The 19126-nt window shown below is 42.0% G+C and overlaps 1 protein-coding gene across 1 annotated transcript in view; it reads right to left on the reverse strand.

Moving 5' to 3' along the window:
* Nucleotides 1-391: 391 nt before the first annotated feature.
* LOC144806000 (uncharacterized) overlaps nt 392-19126 on the reverse strand; it is a 47012-nt gene continuing 28277 nt past the window's right edge. Inside the window, exons 2-4 of the mRNA XM_078672459.1 lie at nt 15037-17289; nt 14862-14951; nt 392-918 (exon numbers count right to left, since the gene is read on the reverse strand). Of these exons, the coding sequence (XP_078528585.1) occupies nt 392-918; nt 14862-14951; nt 15037-16153 (1734 nt within the window). The 5' untranslated portion in view covers nt 16154-17289. The remainder of the gene's footprint in view (nt 919-14861; nt 14952-15036; nt 17290-19126) is intronic.

Below are 19126 nucleotides of genomic sequence, written 5' to 3' on the forward strand. Positions count from 1 at the left end.
TTGCCTTGAATGAAATTTTGATAAATATAAAAGCACAACAAATCATATACAGGCTTTCTTTTCATTAAATGTAAGAACCTGGTTTGTGTTTTTGTCAGAGGTTGGTTGGTTTCTTCTGTTACATGTACTAGAGTTTGCAAATCAGTTGTGTTGCCACCCGACAGAACTATTGTATAATTAACTATGCCTTAGTATGGGTATATTATGCCTATATAAGGATATGGTTTAGTATAACTATATAAGGGCATAAATCAGGAATATTAAATTAGGGTCCTAGCTACAGTTACAACAAATCTTTACATGCCTTCATAACACTCATACATTATTTTAGCTAGGATGGACTTTTATATGTGGAGTGAGAATTATTTTATAACTAAAGCTTCTCTGGAATTCAGAGCACCGAAAAGGTTCTTCCCCCATTGTGTGTTCTCTCATGAACAGTAAGATGACTTTTCACACTAAAGGTTTTCTGGCATTCAGAGCACTGATAAGGTTTTTCCCCAGTGTGAGTTCTCTGATGTAAAATAAGACTGGTTTGATAACTGAACTTTTTTAGGCATTCAGAGCACTGAAAAGGTTTCTCACCAGTGTGAGTTCTCTCATGGAATTTAAGATCACTTTTCAGCCAATATCTTTTCGGGCATTGAGAGCAGTGATATGTTTTTTCTCCGGTGTGGGTTCTCTCATGTTGAGTGAGAAGGTATTTACGACTAAAGTTTTTTGGGCATTCAGAGCACTGATGGGATTTCTGCCCAGAATGGGTTAACTCATGCCGGGTGAGAATGGTTTTCCGACTGAAGGTTTTCTGGCATTCATAGCACTTATGAGGTTTTTCCCCAGTATGCGTTCTCTCATGTCGAGTGAGAGCTGATTTACACTGGTAACCTTTTGGGCATTTAGAGCACGGATACGGTTTCTGTGGATTTAAAAACAGAGATTGTTAAAGATTGCAAACTGGAACAAAGGAATAACATTTATTACATAATACAGACAACCAGAGTCTGAGTTCATTTTGAGAGATGGATGAGAGGGCTCTATGCATTTTCGAGATAGAAAGCTTGAGAACAATGGAACACTAGGTTAAAGAGGTCTAAAGATGGAAATTCTGATGAACAGTTTTGTGCACATCAGTAATCATCAGTAAGCTATTCAAGTGTCTGATCAGAACTTCCTCCCACTCACTGTGCAGTATACCTCTTCGCACAGGTCCCCAAACCAGACAAGCAATATCTCAAAGAACAAGCATGCCCATCCTCAAAAGAGTCTCCCCTTCCCAGCACCACAAACAATGCTACTTCTCCCGTGCAAGCATGTGTTACCAACTTAGAGTCGACACTAGACAAGAATTATAGAATATCATGGCCAACCTTAAGCTGGCAGTGGAAATAACTATGGCTCAGAAAATTAGGAGACCGCATAGATCTCCCACCACCACAAACACACAGTATCAAGCACACCTAGATGGATCTCTATGCCTTTGCCAAACACAACTATATGCCTCAACAGGACAACAAACCAGATGTTAGAGGTGGACATTAGATGACCTTTCCCAATCTTACATAACATACCCTCACCACACAGAAACAACTTATAAAATACACACTATAGCTATATATACGTCTCTGGAGCAATGAATCATCATAGCTTCTACTATAAACCTCTCAAAAGTAAGACAGATCACCTTCATCACAGGTAATCAAGACAGAAAAAGAGAGCCTAAAAAGACACTGAAAAGCTTACTGCACAACTGCAATCAGCAGCTAAATATGCTAAAGACATGGCCGACCCCACCCCGTCACATAATCTAGACCAGGGGTGTGGAATTTAATACAATATCTACTTGTCCAAGGGGCAGGTTGCTTCATAAATCTTCTTGCCCTGTAACAAAATCCACTTGTCCCTTTAGTGCCATGAAGTGTGGCGACAAATTATGGCAGCAATCTCCTTATATAAGAGCTCGGATAGAGCCTCTCTGATTATGCCAGGGCTCATACCAGAGTAGTGTTTGAATACTTGCGGTCCCCTTATGTTGCCACATTTCTGCAGATCTACAGACTGGGGCTAAAGGTAGTGGTAAGCAATAGTTCTAGGGTTAGAATGCCCTTTTGAGTCTGTGTAAACCTACTAACTTGCATATTTCAAGGGTTTTCAACAACTCTTCTCTGATCTTTTCCCATACTGAGAAATGTGGGAAATGTACTCCTTACAATGGCAGAGGTAAACCTTCTTCCAGAGTTGGGGAAAAAAGTGGTTGGAGGGAAAGTAAACTTGCAAACACTCAGATGTTCACATGAGCAAAGATACACATGCATATTTGCTCATAACAAAATGCAGTTCACAAGTATTTTCTAGGGGTACTATGTTTTGTCCTACTTCTGCAAATTCTTGGGAATTCATGAAAGGCGTATAGCTGCACTTAATGCAAAGGACATAGACTTCCTTTAATAAATGAGCCCTTAATTTGGTCTAGTGTTGACCATGACACTTTGCGTTTATTAAAATGTTCTCTCTCTCTCTGTATCGGCTGGTTTCACTGTGAGTGACAGCATTCTGCTTTCACAAGGAGGATATCAGCACAGAGTAGTTTTGCTCAATACCAGTAACTACTGCGGCAGTGTATGCTATTTAAGACCAAAAACAATTGTTGCTTTTGCCAAAGTTTGTTATAATGGTGAGGGGCCCGGCAGCTCCCAGACCAATAAGGTTTTTCAAAAACCTTGCCAAAACAATTCACACATTGACAAAACTAAAAAGCTGACCAGGAAATTCAGACCTATTGGCTTTGCCGATGCTTGCTTATTTTTGTTTCCCATAATCTTACTGAAACTGGTTACACTGATTTCCCATAATGAATAGTTTGGGAAATAGTAGCAGACATTAACACGTAACTAACTGATGCTGCAGCTGCAAAGAAATGGTACCTGAAATTTTACAGTAGTTTAGCTAAATGTTTTTTTTTCTGCATAGAGTTGCCAATTCATGCTGATCAGTGTCAAAGTACAAGTGTTCCTTGTGTAAAGTGGAATGGTAATTGGTTGGCCATGATTGGTATGTTTGCCTTACTAGTAAAGTCTCTAGAGATGTGCACTGTGTGTGCCAGGGCTACTAATGCAAAGGTCCGCGGAGAAGGGAACTCAGGCCGGCAGTGTAGGGCCTGCGCACAGTTTGCTAAGTTAGCATGTTGTACTGACAAGTGCAACCACTTGTCAGGCCTTATTTTCCCTTTTGCGTACACAGTGGGCACCCCTGTGGTAGGTCCTGGGTACCCCCTGGGCAGGGTGCAGTGTACGTAAAAGGAAGGACATATACTGAGGTGTGTGCTATGTCGTGACAGGGAAAAACACTCCATTTAGTTTTTTCAGTAGTGAAAGGCCATCCTGCGCATAGGACAGAATGGGGGAGGCTGGGTATTGTGTTTGTTGGCCTAGTTTCCCATAGTGTTAAAATGGAGCGGTGAAGTTTAGTATGTACGAACGCACAGTTTCCAAACACATCTTTCTATGAAAGTGGTTTAACAGTGTCATAACACATCTTTCTATGAAAGTGGTTTTGTCACTGTGTGTTCAGAAGCCACTCTTTTAGAAAGTGGCTGAGTTTTGTGCTTTAAGTATTTATGTGTGTCTCTGCTGAATGTGGATTGACTGTCTGGATCTGAGAGGTGAGAGGAGCTGGGAGAGGTCTTGCCCAAGGCAGGGGTTGAGATGGCACCAGTCTGCCCTGCATCTGGGGAGTAGGGGGGAGGAGAAGCCCAGGAAGTGAAAAGGCCTGGATTGCTGCTATAAAACAATTGACCCATCTCCTGCTGAGTGATTAAGGATCCAGACCCCCAGTATCAAAGGGAGAAAGGTGACACTGGGAGGGAGACACCCAGAACTGATTTAGGCAGGGGTCAGGGACCCCTGAGCGCAACGAACTTCAAAGACATTTATGGGTAGAACTATGAGAGCTCAGACCCCTGAACGCTGGAATAGAAATGGATTGAGACTGAAAAGGCTTGGACCCATTTTGTGGTCAAAAGGAACCTCTGCTAAGGAGGGAACAACTGAAGAGACTGCTGGAAGGACGAACCCCTGCTTTGTGATCTGAGGCTGGTCTGCAGTTTGCTGTTTTAACCAAGGAAGAGGCTGTTGGGACTGTGCTTTGTGCGCTGGGTTCCCCTGCTTGAAGAAGACTGTGTTTTGTGCTGTGTATTGTTACCCCAAGGGCCCGGGGTGAGCTGGCTCCCTCTTTGGAAACACAGGAATATAAAAGTTTCCAGAGAAGTTTCAAGCAACGCGGTAGGTGTGTGTTGTGCCAGCTTGAGACCCTCGGAAGGTGTGCTCTGTGATTTTTGACACACAGAGAAACCAGATTCGAGCGCGCTGGGTGCATGTCGTGGAGCACAGGAGGTGTTGGTGAAGAGCGCCTGGTCAACATGTGCATCGAAGGTGAAGCGAGTCTTGAACACGTTGGGTGCATATCGTGGTGCACTACAGGGGATGGAGTAGAGCGCCTGGTCAGCATGTGTATCGGAGAAGTGAGACTCAGACGCGCAGGGTGCGTGTCATGGTGCACCGCAGGCACTGGTGAGAGTGCCTGGTTAGCGTGTGCATCGGGGGTGAAGGAAGAAAGTGAGTCTCTGCAGCACGGTGTGCGTGCCTTGGTGCCAACTGAGATGTGCTTACAATACGTAGTATTTACTAAGTAGAATCTTTACCCTGTTGGAAACTTTCTCTGTAGAACAAAAAAAATGTGAGGATCATAATGGACACATGCAGTCAACTGTCATCTGCACACAGAATTACTCTTCAGTGCAAAGATTTATAAAGTGTTCAATACTACACACCTATGATGTATTAAGAGCACAAGTTTTGTAAACAGACCCATTAGCTAGATACAGGCTGTACAAAACTGGGTAGAAAATTAATATGGTAACTACTCACCACTGTGTAAACAATAAAACTAACATACTTTGAGAGATGTCATCAGTGATGTCATCAACTATGTCATTTGAGATGTCATCAGTATTGTCATAAATTATGTTACACAACATGTCATGAATGATGTAATATGTGAGGTCGTAAGCACTGCATGATGGGGGCACAGGTTATAGTTAGCAGTGCTAACTATAACTGGTGAATTTCGGTGTTTTTTTAAAAGTTCAAAAGATCTGTTTTTGTTTAAAAAAAAAAAAAAATAACCTTTTCAGAGTGAACTGGCCCTAGGGGAAAAGAGCTAATTGCCCAAAATGAATTCTCTATTTTTTAACATTGGGTTCAAGGCACTCTTGCAAGAATCCCTCAAACCCAACTGTTCAGATATACAATCATTTTTTAATCTTAATTTCTCAAAAACTACTAAATAGGTTTACATTAGATCACAAAAAGCTCGATCTGTGGACCAAGCTCTAGCTTCCTGCAGAATTTGGTGTAATTCCATTTAGCAGTTTTTGCTGTAGCCCATCTTAAAGAAGTCTATGAAAAATGCATGGGGATTTTGCGATTTGTGACCCTCCCTTTTATCTTGGCCACTGCTTGCTGGGTCACCCCAAAACTTTCCAGGAAGGAGCTGAGGTGGATGAACTCTTTTTTAGAAAGTTGGAAATTGGGTCAGAGTTATTACCAAAACACCCCAAAACATTCTGTCTAGGAAAACAGACCTATCTATAACTTCCTAGTGACAACACCACTAGGTTATATAATATAAATAAATTAAAAAATATATATATATAAATGTCTCCAAAACCTTCTATAATAAAGGAGCCGGCACTCGTCATCATGGGGTTTCTCCCGTTTATTATGTCAGTCACATCAGACACAAGAAACAGAACAGGCACTGGAGGGACGCGTTTCGGCAGCCACGCTGCCTTTCTCGACCTAAAATGCGCCATATTGGTGCTGATTTTAAAGTTTCCATGACACTAGAAATAGAAGAGGCACTATTATTTGTAATAATTGGGTTAACACAAGCACATGGGAAAATCATAGTTATCAACATTTTTGCAAGACTACATAGTTTCAACCACGAGTCACAGCATTGAAAATCCTGCAAATAAAATCGCTTTTAGATTAATTCACTAGCTGTGCTGGTTAGAGTTATGCACACAATTTAACTCATTGCACAAAGTCCCATCATGCCTTGCCATTTCTCGTGTAAAACCCGGACCGGATTGCTAAGCAAGTCCTTAAGCTGCAAATAAAGGCATCACAATAATGTCTTTTTAAAAAAGCAAATGTCACGCATTTCTGCCCATTTGAATGAAATCAATGCAAACATGGTTACCAGCCCAATCTGATTCCTTGCTCCTTTTAAATACCTTTGTCCCCAACGGACAGTTTTACTGCTCGAGAACAAGGTCATTGTTGAATATAAATATCCAATTTAAAAAGGAGAAAGGGGCTCACAAGGGCGCTTTCATGCTGCCAAAATTCAAGTTTCCGTGTCCGGTGTGATTCAAGTTGACAAACAGTTGTCAGGTGCCATGATGCCACCGCTGCTAAGGATAGTGCCTACCACAGTGTCCAGCTCCATCATAGGGGTGGTATTCCCAGGGTGAGGACATGCCATTAGTGGAGGAGTTCAAGTCCCCGCCAATACACACACCCACACACACACACACACACACACACACCCACACGCACACACACGCACACACACACGCTCACACACACACACACACGCACACACACACACACACGCACACACACGCACACACACACACACATGCACACACACGCACACACACACACACGCTCACACACACACACACACACGCACACACACACACACACGCACACACACACAAGCACACGCACACGCACACACACACGCACACACACACACACACACACACACGCTCACACACACACACACACACACACGTTCACACACACACACGCACTTAAACTAAATGTTTTTAATGACCACCTTTATGTGAAAATTAGCAACTTGAAGTTGTAAAGCTTGTAGATATTAAATTTAAGTGCGCATAAAGCTTTACTGAAATGAATTGCCAGAAGCGATATTCAACTTGAACATAAGTGACACTGTTACACAATAACAGGGCGCAGCCCCTCCAAGTTGATGAAATGCATTGATCAGGAAAATAAACAGCACAAGGCAATTTTGACTGGTACAGTCAAAGCTTCAGGAAACCACTTTTGAAGAAAATATCAGCCAGCAGGAACGCGCAGGTATGAGAAATACTGATGTGAATACAGGACGTAAAAACCTGTATCAGTTGTGGTGCAGGGTGTGGACACCACAAAGGACTGCAGAGTAACTTGTGACCAAACTTTAGAGTTGTGCCAGAGGCGGTAAGTCTTGAAAAAGCAGTTTATTGTTTCCTGGAATTACAGTCCCTGTGCAGACATACAAGGCCAGGAAACAACAGCAACTGACTAGCCTAAGGGCAGAATCTCTTTATGTACACACAATGGAGATGGAGCATGCGCTGCAGTAGAGCAAAGGAAAAATAGAAACAAACACATAGGAAAATAAACACCTACCAAACAGAAAGTGAAGGGAGAATTGAGAGTGAAAGCACAGTGAATGGAGATAGAGGGTGAAGAATGCCTTATAAAGGAAATCTACGTTTTGAACAATCTGTACATAATTATATTACAACAGAGAGGTTTTAAACAGAGGGACACAAAGAACAGAGCAGGTGAATTTTTAGAGAGAGGACACAATATGCTTGGCGAAGGTAGCAAGTTATCCATTGTTATAACTGCCAAGTTTCTCAGGTCCTGTAGTGATGTGCTGTGCTAATTTTATTTTTTCTTTTCATTCTAGGAGCTATGGTCTTGTTTTTCCATTAGAAAACCAAGATGTCAAGGACTGGGAAACAAAGTAGGGGTGCACAGTTTGTTTGGTAGTTGGTCCCGTGCTGCCTTCGTGATTTTCTCCTCCACCATCAAGTATCCCAGGGTTGCTGGAGTCATCTTTAACGTCATCTCTCATCACTAACTCACGCTCTCCCCCTCGTAGAGGCTTGAAATATGATGAGTTGCGAGTGATGGTGTGCTCATCTCACCAAGCCGTAGTCCTTGTGCCATGGACAACAGTGATAACATAAAGCTGAGGGGCGAAGTCTGTATCATCCTTGTGATGAATACTCGACTTGGCAAGTACCAGATCGCCTTGTTGGAGCTTCGACAACTTGGCAGCATGATGATTGTCAAAAGTTTATAAAATGTTGGCATCCTCATCCGTTTGTTGAATTTGACATGATGTTCATGAGTTTGGACCCTCCATACAGTAGGGTGGATGTCCACAAAGGCAGCAGAAGAGGAAGAAAAAAGACAATGCAAGTGAAGACGTACAGTTCATCGTTGAAAAAAATTCCAAGCTTTCCAACTGATTTATTGGCTTGGGAGAGAGGAACTAGACAGAGTCTATAGCTTTGCTGCTATTCACACATAGCCAATTGTTTGTCAATCATTTCTGTATGTGTTGGAGGCAATGATGCAGTTACCTTTTTTCTCTAGTTCTTTTAGGATTTTAATGTGTATTATGGTATTGTCAGCTTGGTGGTAGCCACTGCTGGTGTTGTCGAGGATAGAAGTGAGTGGAGCCTTTGTCGATGAAGAGAGTTGGTCTGAGAGATAAACCCTCAGAAACATCACTAGTCATTGCAGTTAGTTAAATGCAATCTGAGCCACTGGATTCGAACACATTTGAGTCCAAAAGAGGTCTAAAGTTGAGAAGAGAGAATGATGTGGTTGTGTGTATATAAAGCTGCAAACAGGACTAAGAGGATCTATATGCAGCTTTTACTATATTCCCTGGCGGAGGGATGCTTACCTGAGGTTCAATAGGATAGTTTTAATACGTCTTTGGTGCCTGATGACTGGCTAGAAGTCACTAAGACACTTCAGGATTTAGTAATACTGGTGCAGGCCAGAAATCAGTCTATAATTGGCAAGGACATTCAGGTCACTGGCAGGTGTCTTTACAAGAGGTGTCATTATAATAGCATGTATGTCTGGGATGTTTCCTACCAACAGAGATGTTTTAACAAATATGGTGATGATTGTCACTGAGGCATATTGGTCATTTTAAATGGTGTTGGCACTGTAGGCTTTTGAGCAGGTGGTAACAGGTTTTAGTTTGTTGATGATTTTATTTACAAATGCTTTCAACCAGTGTGGCAAAGGAATCCCAGAAGGGCCATCGATCTGCAAGGACAATGATCTCATTCTGGCGGATATGGGACATTTATATTAGCGAGCATATCAATGATCTTGCCATTGGAAAACTTCACGTCAGATATGTAAAACAAGGATCTGAGGTATATTTCTTTCTCCAAACGTCCCTCAGAACATGGGTGGAGCCTAGATCCAGCAGACTGAAGGGCCGTAGATGTACGACCTTTATACTTTCTAGGGCCCATGCCTACCAAATCCACATTCAAATTGATCTAGAAATCCCCACATGATAAGGGGGAGTGGCCATAATGATAACTCAGAATTTAAACACACAAACACCGCTGGGTCATCTAAGACTGACCCATATACTGAACAAAGTGTAAAACCCTTTTAGGGGAACTGACACTGAGCGATGATGACCCAGCGCCCTCTTTTGTCTACCCAAACCCTTGGGAACATGTCCCGCCTTTCCACGTCAAAATTGCCACCCCCGTTTACGTGCTCCTTGTGAAGTACTACCTACCACTTGGTATCCTAAACACTCTAACAGTGTCTTCCTAGGGCCCTCAATGTGTGTGTCTTGCACACATGATGCCTGCTTTGAGACAAAGCATATCAAGGGCTACCCTACGCCTTTTCATGGGGTCATTTAACCAATAAATGTTAAAACAATTGTCACCCCCCTTGTGCATGACTGTCCCTGTCTACTCTGATAACCTCCCCTTGCCCTACCCTACCCGACCCCTCCTCCAACCCACCCTTAGCACACACCCCCTGACCACCTCTACCACAAACAAGCAAATAGGTCAGATCTGACCCGCTTTTGATGCCACCCACTCCACCTTACCCGAAGTGCCCCCAGGCTCCAACCCTCATGTAAAAATCAGGGCAGAAAAAAAAGACAAAAAGGAAAAGAAAAATACAGTGGTAAATATAATATAAGTAAGAAGAAGGAAAAAAAAAAGAGTCCCCTTCTTAAAGTCCATAGACTTCCGGCTGCAGAAATCCTTACAGAGTTAATATTATGGGAAATGTTTCATTCTAATCCTGGCACCCTGGACCTCCTTCAGATACTCTTCAGCCTTCATTTCAGACGTAAAAATCTGCACCCTCCCATTTGAGAGGACTTTAAGATGGGCTGGATTTAATAGATATGCCTCACTACCTAGGCCCTGAAAGGATTAAATCAGCTGGCATAGTCGGCATGGCCTTTCCACGATAGTGTGGCAAAAGTCCGGGCGGATAAAGAACGTATGCATCTCATAGGTGCGCGTGCCTTCTGCCTTGTTGAATATGGCTTACCGGAGTAGGAAGTTACCCAAGAAAAATAAAACTGCCAGAGGCCATTCAGGTAGTCCTGCCACTTGTTTTTTTCTTAGCATCGGAAAACGATGAGCTTGCTGCACCTCAGAAGTTTCACCATAATACATCTGATATCACTCCTCTCAATGTTTTCTGCAAGACCCAGAAATTTTAGATTGTTTCAGTGCTGTTGGTTCTTGAATTCCTCAAGTTTCCACATTACATCCGTCATGTGTGAATAATGTGCCTTGTTATGCTTTTAGAGTTTCCCGCCTTTCTCCTCTGTTAATCCGGCCCCTTCCTCCAAAAGGGTTACTCTCTCCTTCTTTTCTGAGCAGGTTTTACTGATTTTCCAAATTGATCCTAGCAATTTTTTGTGGCCTAGTGGGCCCAACGATTTTTCAACCGGGCATCCCGTTTCATTTGCTTTAAGGTGGAGTAAATAAGTTTAATAGAGGGAGGTCTTTTGGATCAAGAATAGTCCCATCTTAGTTTGCAGGCAGTGTTGGTATCCATGTCTTGGCCGGTTCAGCTTGTTCTGGTCTTCTTTCTCCATTTTTGAGTAGCGATTTCCCTAATTTTTCAGCTCCACATAAAGTTTATGCAAGGCTGGACTATTTTTTTTTATTTCCCTAGATCTTTTGCAGGGTAGCCGAATAGAGAAATATCCCACGGTCACGGCAGACCATAACCCGTAGGTACTAGAGGTCCCTCATCTAGATAAGTTGGGTCAGTCGTGGGGTTGGTCTTTTGAACGGGCTCTGTTACTGGATGATGCATACCTAAATTACATGCAGGAATGGATTTCAGATTTTATGCCAAAAAACCATGGGTAGTGCTCCCGCTGGGATAATCTGGGATGCCTTCCAATATGGGGTTCGAGGCGAGACTGACTGGTACAGCTGGGCCCGTCAAAAAAAGACTCCTTCTGGGTGACCTCTATAAAAGGCTGTCACTCGCAGAAGCTACGGTGAGGGAAACAGTGGCCTTGGGTATGGAGACTCAGACGGCACAGCTGAAAGTGGCTGTGGCTAAAGCCCCAACAGTGAGTTTTTGGACAAAGAAGGCCGCAGACAAATTTCTGGCACAGAAATATGATTATTTTGAATATAGTTAGGGGTGGGTCATCTGTTGGCGGTGTGGACTAGGCAGCAAATAACCCCGTCCCATATTCAGGAAGTTTAAGTTCCTGTGTCAGGAAAAGTCTCAGATCCAGAAAGGAATAAAGGCTGCCTTTTAGAGATTTTACCAAAGGTATACACCAAGGATGTGGGAGGGGAGTCTGAGGACTTGATAAGATATCTGAACTCCGTGATAATGGGGAATATAGGAGAGGAAGACCAGGAATATTTAAGTCAACCAATCACTGTGGAGGAAATAGAGTTAGCAACCTCCGCCCTTGCAGCTGGGAAGGCAGCTGGAACGGAACTCATTACGGGAGAGTTCTATAAGATATTGTCCCCTGCCTCAACAAGTACCTGCTGGAACTTTTGCTTATAGTACAGGGGGGGAGGCGCCACATGGGTTCTTGTGCCTTAATAAATATTGTGGTATTCCTAAAATAAGCGAAGTCTACATTAGAACTAGGCTCATACCAGCCGATTAACCTAATGAACAGTGACTCTAAAATCTACTCCAAGATCTAGGCTACAAGGCTGTCTGGAACAATTAACAAAATCGTGTCTGCTTGTCAACACAGCTTTGTTCCGGATCAAGGAACAACTGACCATGTCAGGCGGGTAATTACACTTTGACGCAGCAGCAGTGAAGGGAGACTCAATGGTGCAAATACACTTGGATGTTGAAAAAGCATTTGACAGGGTCTCCTGGCACGGTCTCTGATCAAGCAGATTGGTTTAGGGGCTAGGCTTTAAATGGCCTTGAAAGCATTGTAACAGCATCTCAAGGTTAGGATTTCCATAATGGAAGGCCAGTCGGAACTTATAAAAATACAGTGAGGTACTAGACAGAATGTCCCTGCTCTCCCTAGTTATTTGCCTTGTATATTGATCCTATGATAAGGAGGATAGGGAAAAAAAATGTTATTCAGCCTATTAGGTTGCATGATTGGGAAAGAAAAACACTGGCCGATGACTTGGCAGTAGTTACTACAGATCCCAAGGAAGCATTAAGAGAAATAAATGAAGAGGCTGAGCAGTTCAGCAGATAGATTTTCTGGATATCCATTAAATCAGGATAAGAACCAAATTGTTAAATAAACTGAAGTGGACTGGGAGGATTGGCGAGTGGTAGAGGTGGCTACCTATTCGGGGGTAAAAATCGTAGTTGAGGTAGATAAAATTATACAGGCAAATTTGGATCCATTAATAAAAAGTACAAGGGTAGAATTTGGCAGAATAAACAACTTACAAATGTCTTTAATAGGTAGAATCAATTTGATCAAGAACCCTAAAATACTCTACTTTTTAGGGCCATCCCTCTTGAAGTAGGGAACCAATGGTTTAAGGTTATTGATGGGACGATCTCTCAAAGTTTGTGGGCTTATACTAGGCCTATAATGGTGCTGAAATATCTAACCCTCCTGAGAGAGCGCAGGGGGTTAGCAGTACCTAATATAACAATCTACCACAGGGTCACTGCCCTGCAACAGATGTCTATTTTGTTGGGGATAAAATGAGAGGCTTATCAAAGTCCTAATCCCGTACAAGCTTCTGATATGGGATCCGGCATGGGGTGTACTTTGGAGGCAGCTTTAGTATGGATACTATAAAAGAGTTTGATTTAAGACGGTCCATTGTTTGTTCAAAATACGGGCCAAGGTCCAGAAGAAAGTAGGCCTGGGTTGACTGAACTTCTACACTGCATTACACAAAAAGTATAATCTCCGTTAATTTTTTGGGACTCTTATATGAATTGTTTGAGACCCCACGGCACAGGTTTAATCTGGGGCATCACAAGTTTTTTAAAATATCTTCAGCTCTGTGATTTATTTTTTTACTGAAAAAAGCAGGAGGGGCAAAGGTATATATACGGTTGAACTGGTGGATAGAGTCGATTAGCAAACCCCCATCGGGAAGCTTTATCAGTTGTTGAATAAGCTCATGACAGATGATATAGAAAAGCAGATAATGCTGTGGGAAGAGAAGGTTCAAGCAGGAACAGACATCCTCGCGAATTCCAGAAATCTGGCACAGACAATCTTAAGTTTTGCTTTTCTCAAGTACAGCTTTTTAAAACAGATTACAAGTTGTACTACACTCAGGGGGAATTAGCTAAATGGGGTGGAACCAGAAACGAACATTGTACCCAATGCCATTCACATGGGCGCATTTGATACGCTGTTTGCAACCTGCCCAGCCCTAGGTGGCCTGATTGGGGACATTACTGAGTTCCTGGAGGGAAGACTGGGACTAAGTATAGTACAGAGCCCGCAACTTATATTACTGGGGATTAGTAATGAATCAATCCCTAGCCAGGCACAGGCATTTGTGTTTATTGTAATGCTGGATTTTCGGCTAAGCTTGGCTACGGCATGGCAAGACCTCTCAGCACCATCGATCCAACAATGGCTCGCTCGTCTAATGGCTATTTATCATACGGAAGTGGCAATATTTGCAAAAAGAAGGAGAGGGGACAAGGAGAAAAGGGTCAAGGGTGTTGGCACCTCTGACAGGTGGGTGGGTATACTAGAAGAGGGATAGTAGAGCACCTTTCTATTCACTATAAGATGTGGGAATGGGGGTCAATTGGATACATTTTTCTGCAGGTGTCTTCTACGTGGGAAAGATAGCAATATATGTATACATGTTTGATCTGTGTATAAGACGTGACATGAATTAATCTTAAGAATGGAGTGTCCACGTGGAGAGGTGCGTTAAAACATGAGCTATAAAATGTGCAACAAAGATATGTTTAAAAGAAAAAAGGAAAACATAAAGTCATTCTAAAAGCTGTAGCGAAGGTAACCCATGAATCTTAGAAGAGGGGCCTGTGAACTGTGCTTGGGAGAACCAAAGATCTATTTGAGGAATTATCAGTGTCAGCTTTTTGAGATTGGAAGTAAACCAGTTTTGCTCTTAGTATAGATGGTTTACAACCACTGCAATGGGTGTGACAAGTACACTGGCAAAAGGTATATGTTTAAGGTTTTTCGCTCAGTGGGGGTTCTCTCATGTCGACGGGCATCCATTTTACAACTCAAGTGTTTCTGACATTCAGAACAGTGATAAGGATTTGGCACAGGACGCGTTCTTTCATGTTCATTGAAATGAATTTTCTGAATAAAGCTTTTCTGGCATTCAAAATACTAATAAACACTTTTCCTTTATAACTTTGACCTTCCAACTGAATCTTTACATGCCTTCATAACACTCATACATTATTTTAGCTAGGATGGGCTTTTATTTGTGGAATGAGAATTATTTTATAACTAAAGCTTCTCTGGAATTCAGAGCACCAAAAAGGTTCTTCCCCCATTGTGTGTTCTCTCATGAACAGTAAGATGACTTTTCACACTGAAGGTTTTCTGGCATTCAGAGCACTGATAAGGTTTTTCCCCAGAGTGAGTTATCTCATGTAAAGTTAGTCTGAGTTTATAACTGAAGCTTTTCTGGCATTCAAGGCACTGATGAGGTTCTTCCCCCATTATGTGTTCTCTCATGAACAGTAAGGTGACTTTTCAGACTAAAGGTTTTCTGGAATTCAAGGCACTGATAAGGTTTTTCCCCAGTGTGAGTTCTCTGATGTACAATGAGACTGGTTTTATAACTGAATTTTTTTAGACATTCAGAGCACTGATAAGGTTTTTGCCCAGTGTGGGTTTGTTCATGGTGAGTGAGACTAGTTCTAGCTGTAAAGTTTTTGTGACATTCAGAGCACTTATATGGTTTCTCCCCAGTGTGAGTTCTCTCATGGAATTTAAGACCACTTTTCAGACAATATCTTTTCTGGCATTCAGAGCAGTGATATGGTTTTTCTCCGGTGTGGGTTCTCTCATGTTGAGTGAGAAGGTATTTACGACTAAAGTTTTTTGGGCATTCAGAGCACTGATGGGATTTCTGCCCAGAATGGGTTAACTCATGCCGGGTGAGAATGGTTTTCCGACTGAAGGTTTTCTGGCATTCAGAGCACTTATGAGGTTTTTGCCCAGTATGCGTTCTCTCATGTCGAGTGAGATCTGATTTACATTGGTAACAATTTAGGCATTCAGAGCACTGATACGGTTTCTGTCCAGTGTGAGTGCGCTCATGTTGACTGAGAAGGGTTTTACAATTGAAGCTTCTCAGACATTCGGAGCAATGAAAAGGTTTTTCTCCAGTATGTATTCTCTCATGTCGAATAAGGCTGAATTTAAAACTGAAACCTTTGTGGCATTCAGAGCACATATGAGGCTTTTCCCCAGTGTGAGTTCTCACATGTTGAGTCAGCTGGGTTTTGTGAGTGAAGCGTTTGAGGCATTCAGAGCACTTATGAGGTTTTTCCCCAGTGTGAGTTCTCACATGTCGAGTCAGATGCTGTTTGTGAGTGAAGCGTTTGAGGCATTCAGAGCACTGATGAAGTTTTTCCCCAGTGTGAATTTTCTCATGCTGACTGAGTCTGGATTGACAACTAAAGCTCTTCTCACATTCAGAGCAGGTATGAGACTTCTTTTTGGTGCTAATATCTCCAAGTTCGGTTTTGTCTTGTATACATTCCATTATGAGATAAGATTTCTTTCTGAAGTTAATATCTCCAAGTTGGGATTTTGCTAGCAGACACACCATAAGACAATACTAAATCTTATTCAGCATGTGTTTAGCATCACCCACTCAAATTTGCTGCACTTGTTCAACTTAACACTTGGACATTTATTTAGCCAAAGGTCACTTCTCTGTGCAGTTCACAGTGTATAACCTCTGCAGGCAACCTAATTCACCCTACAACCTTAATCAGCAGCCCCTGGTACTTATGGGGAAGCCTCTCGTGGGATTATTGCCTCTTCAATACATCCATGTGGATTCTCTAACCCTTTTCTCATACTTATTTATTTATGAGTAAATGCAGCACTGATCAGGTCTTTGGTTGGTGCTCAGTATTTCAAAGCTAGGTACATATTCACATAATGTATTGGCATGAACATTCAGAATACTATTGTGTATCAGTAGCAGCACATTGTTTCTGGTCACCCTTCTTACGGATGTCTCCTATGTCTGTATATAAGTATACAATGAGGATGTTAAGGATTTTGCAGGTCTTGCCAGGTAACAAGTACCCGAGGTCACATCTAATGGGCAGGAATGATAGTGGGCACGTGGACCCGGGCTACAAGCAAAAGGTGGTTATTGGTCACAGAGGTGCATTTTTTCCCCTCATTATCCTTCCCTTTGTCCCAGATATACCCACATCGCTAGTTCGTAACTAACAGGTAACTTAGTTCTAAGCAGACTACCTGTCTTTTAAGCAGCTTTGTTCACACTGTATGAGTGACAAACAGATATTTGTTTTTGATATAAAGACAATTCACTGGATATGGTGCTCAAGTGTTACATTTGCCGAGGTCTGTTAAAAACTCTTCAAGTCCCACTTGTTCTGTGTGTTTTATCTTCTCTTGGACTGGATAGAACTTTAGACTGATGCTTGTCCTCTCTGGTTCAGACAGTTGGTCTTCTTACCCTGGGTTAGCATCTCTAGGGCATTCTTCACATACCATTAGAGCAGAAGGAAGTCTATTTAGATAAACTGCTTTCACATTCTTATTTTACTCTAATCCAAGTTTCTCACCACATCTTTTCATTAGATACTTTTCTCTTGTTGAAGCTCTGAAGCAACTTTACTTCTTTAGCATCGGTCCTTTAATAGTTTTCAATTATTTGCTTATTACTGACTACCATTTTGTCTTCTACGCCCACTCTTCAATCACCTGTGGATTTAAGAACAGAGATTGTTAAAGAATACAAACTGGAACAAAGGAATAACATTTATTAGCTAAAACAGACATTCAGAGTCTGAGTTCATTTTGAGAGAGGGATGAGAGGGCTCTATGCATTTTTGAGATAGAAAGCTTGAGAACAATGGAACACTAGGTTGAAGAGGTCTAAAGATGGAAATTCTGATGAACAGTTTTGTGCACATCAGTAATCATCAGTAAGCTATTCAAGTGTCTGATCAAAATTCCTCCCACTCACTGTGCGGTATACTTCTTCGCACAACTCCCTAAACCAGGCAAGCAATATCTCAAAGAACAAGCATGCCCATCCTCGTAACAGTCTCCCCTTCCCAGCACCACAAACAATGCTACTTTTCCCGAGCAAGCATGTGTTAACAACTTAAGAGTCGACACTAGACAAGAATTATAGAATATTTTGGCCAACTTTAAGCTGGCAATTGAAATACCTTTGCCAAACACAACTATACGCCTCAACAGGACAACAAACCAGATGTTAGAGGTGGACATTGATGACCTTTGCCAATCTTACATAACATACCCTCACCACACAAACAACTTATAAAATACACACTATAGCTATAAATACTTCTCTGGCGCAATGAGTCATAGCTTGTACTAAAAACCTCCCAAAAGTAAGACAGATCCCCTTCATCACAGGTAATCAAGACAGAAAAAAGATAGCCTAAAAAGACACTGAAAAGCTTACTGCACAACTGCAATCAGCAGCTAAATAGGCCAAAGATATAGCTGACCCCATCCAGTCACATAATCTAGACCAGAGGTGTGGAATTTAATAAAATATCTACTTGTCCATGAGGAAGGTAGCTCAAAAAGAAGGGGGACCCCACATCAATGCTAGGCAGGTAGACGGGGAAAATACATATCAAGGAGGAAGAAAGATACCTGCCTATCGACATGCAAGGTGGCCTCAGAAGAGGTCCAAATATATTTGCACTAGCCTCAAGCCACACTAGCAGTTCAAAAAACAGTATTTAGCAACATATCAAGATAAATTGCGTATTTTATTATTTATTTAATTATTTATCAAAGCAAATACCTTTTCAAATCATGCATTTCATAAAAACAGCTAGGTTACATAGAATTCATAGTAAAGAAAATAACGCAACAGTGCATATAATTCTTAGAACAGGATATGACATGACGTCAATTTAAAAACCAATGTGTTCTCACCAAGGCCCACACATCAAACCACAAGCTAGTATCACCAGACATACACATACATACTTCTCACATCCAGATAAATGCTGCAATCACATTCACAAGTCACTAGTCACTCCGCAGAAATGTTCTAATCAGTGATCAATGGGGATAGTTTGAATATTCTCCCAGATCATTCGGTTGGTCCTCAGATGGTAAGATCTGAGGACCAACTGAATGATCTGGGAGAATATTCAAAGAATAAGAAGAAAAACGCCAGGAAATTTTGGGCCCTAATCAATCAATCAACCTCGAGTTCCTCAAATTTTGGAACCTCAATGTTAGAAATGGGATCCCTGGCTGGCCAGGGCTTGCGCCAAAGTCAGTCAGAGACCACCAAGGGAGTTACACGTCAAGATAACCCCTGCTCACCCTCTAGGTAACGTGGTGCGAGCAGCAAGGCTAAACTTGGAGGCGATGTGAGTTAAGTATTTGCGCACGCACCCCAGCAACAACACCCAAGGCCCACCCCAAAGGAAAATCCACACAAGGTTATGTATAAAAATAGCCCTTGTATTACACCAAAACACATTAGATAAAAACACACACTTTACAACGTGCCAACAGGCATGGGCAGAATTTACAGGGGATA

Source organism: Lissotriton helveticus, assembly GCF_964261635.1.
Source record: "Lissotriton helveticus chromosome 1_1 unlocalized genomic scaffold, aLisHel1.1 SUPER_1_unloc_39, whole genome shotgun sequence".
Classification (NCBI taxonomy): domain Eukaryota; kingdom Metazoa; phylum Chordata; class Amphibia; order Caudata; family Salamandridae; genus Lissotriton; species Lissotriton helveticus.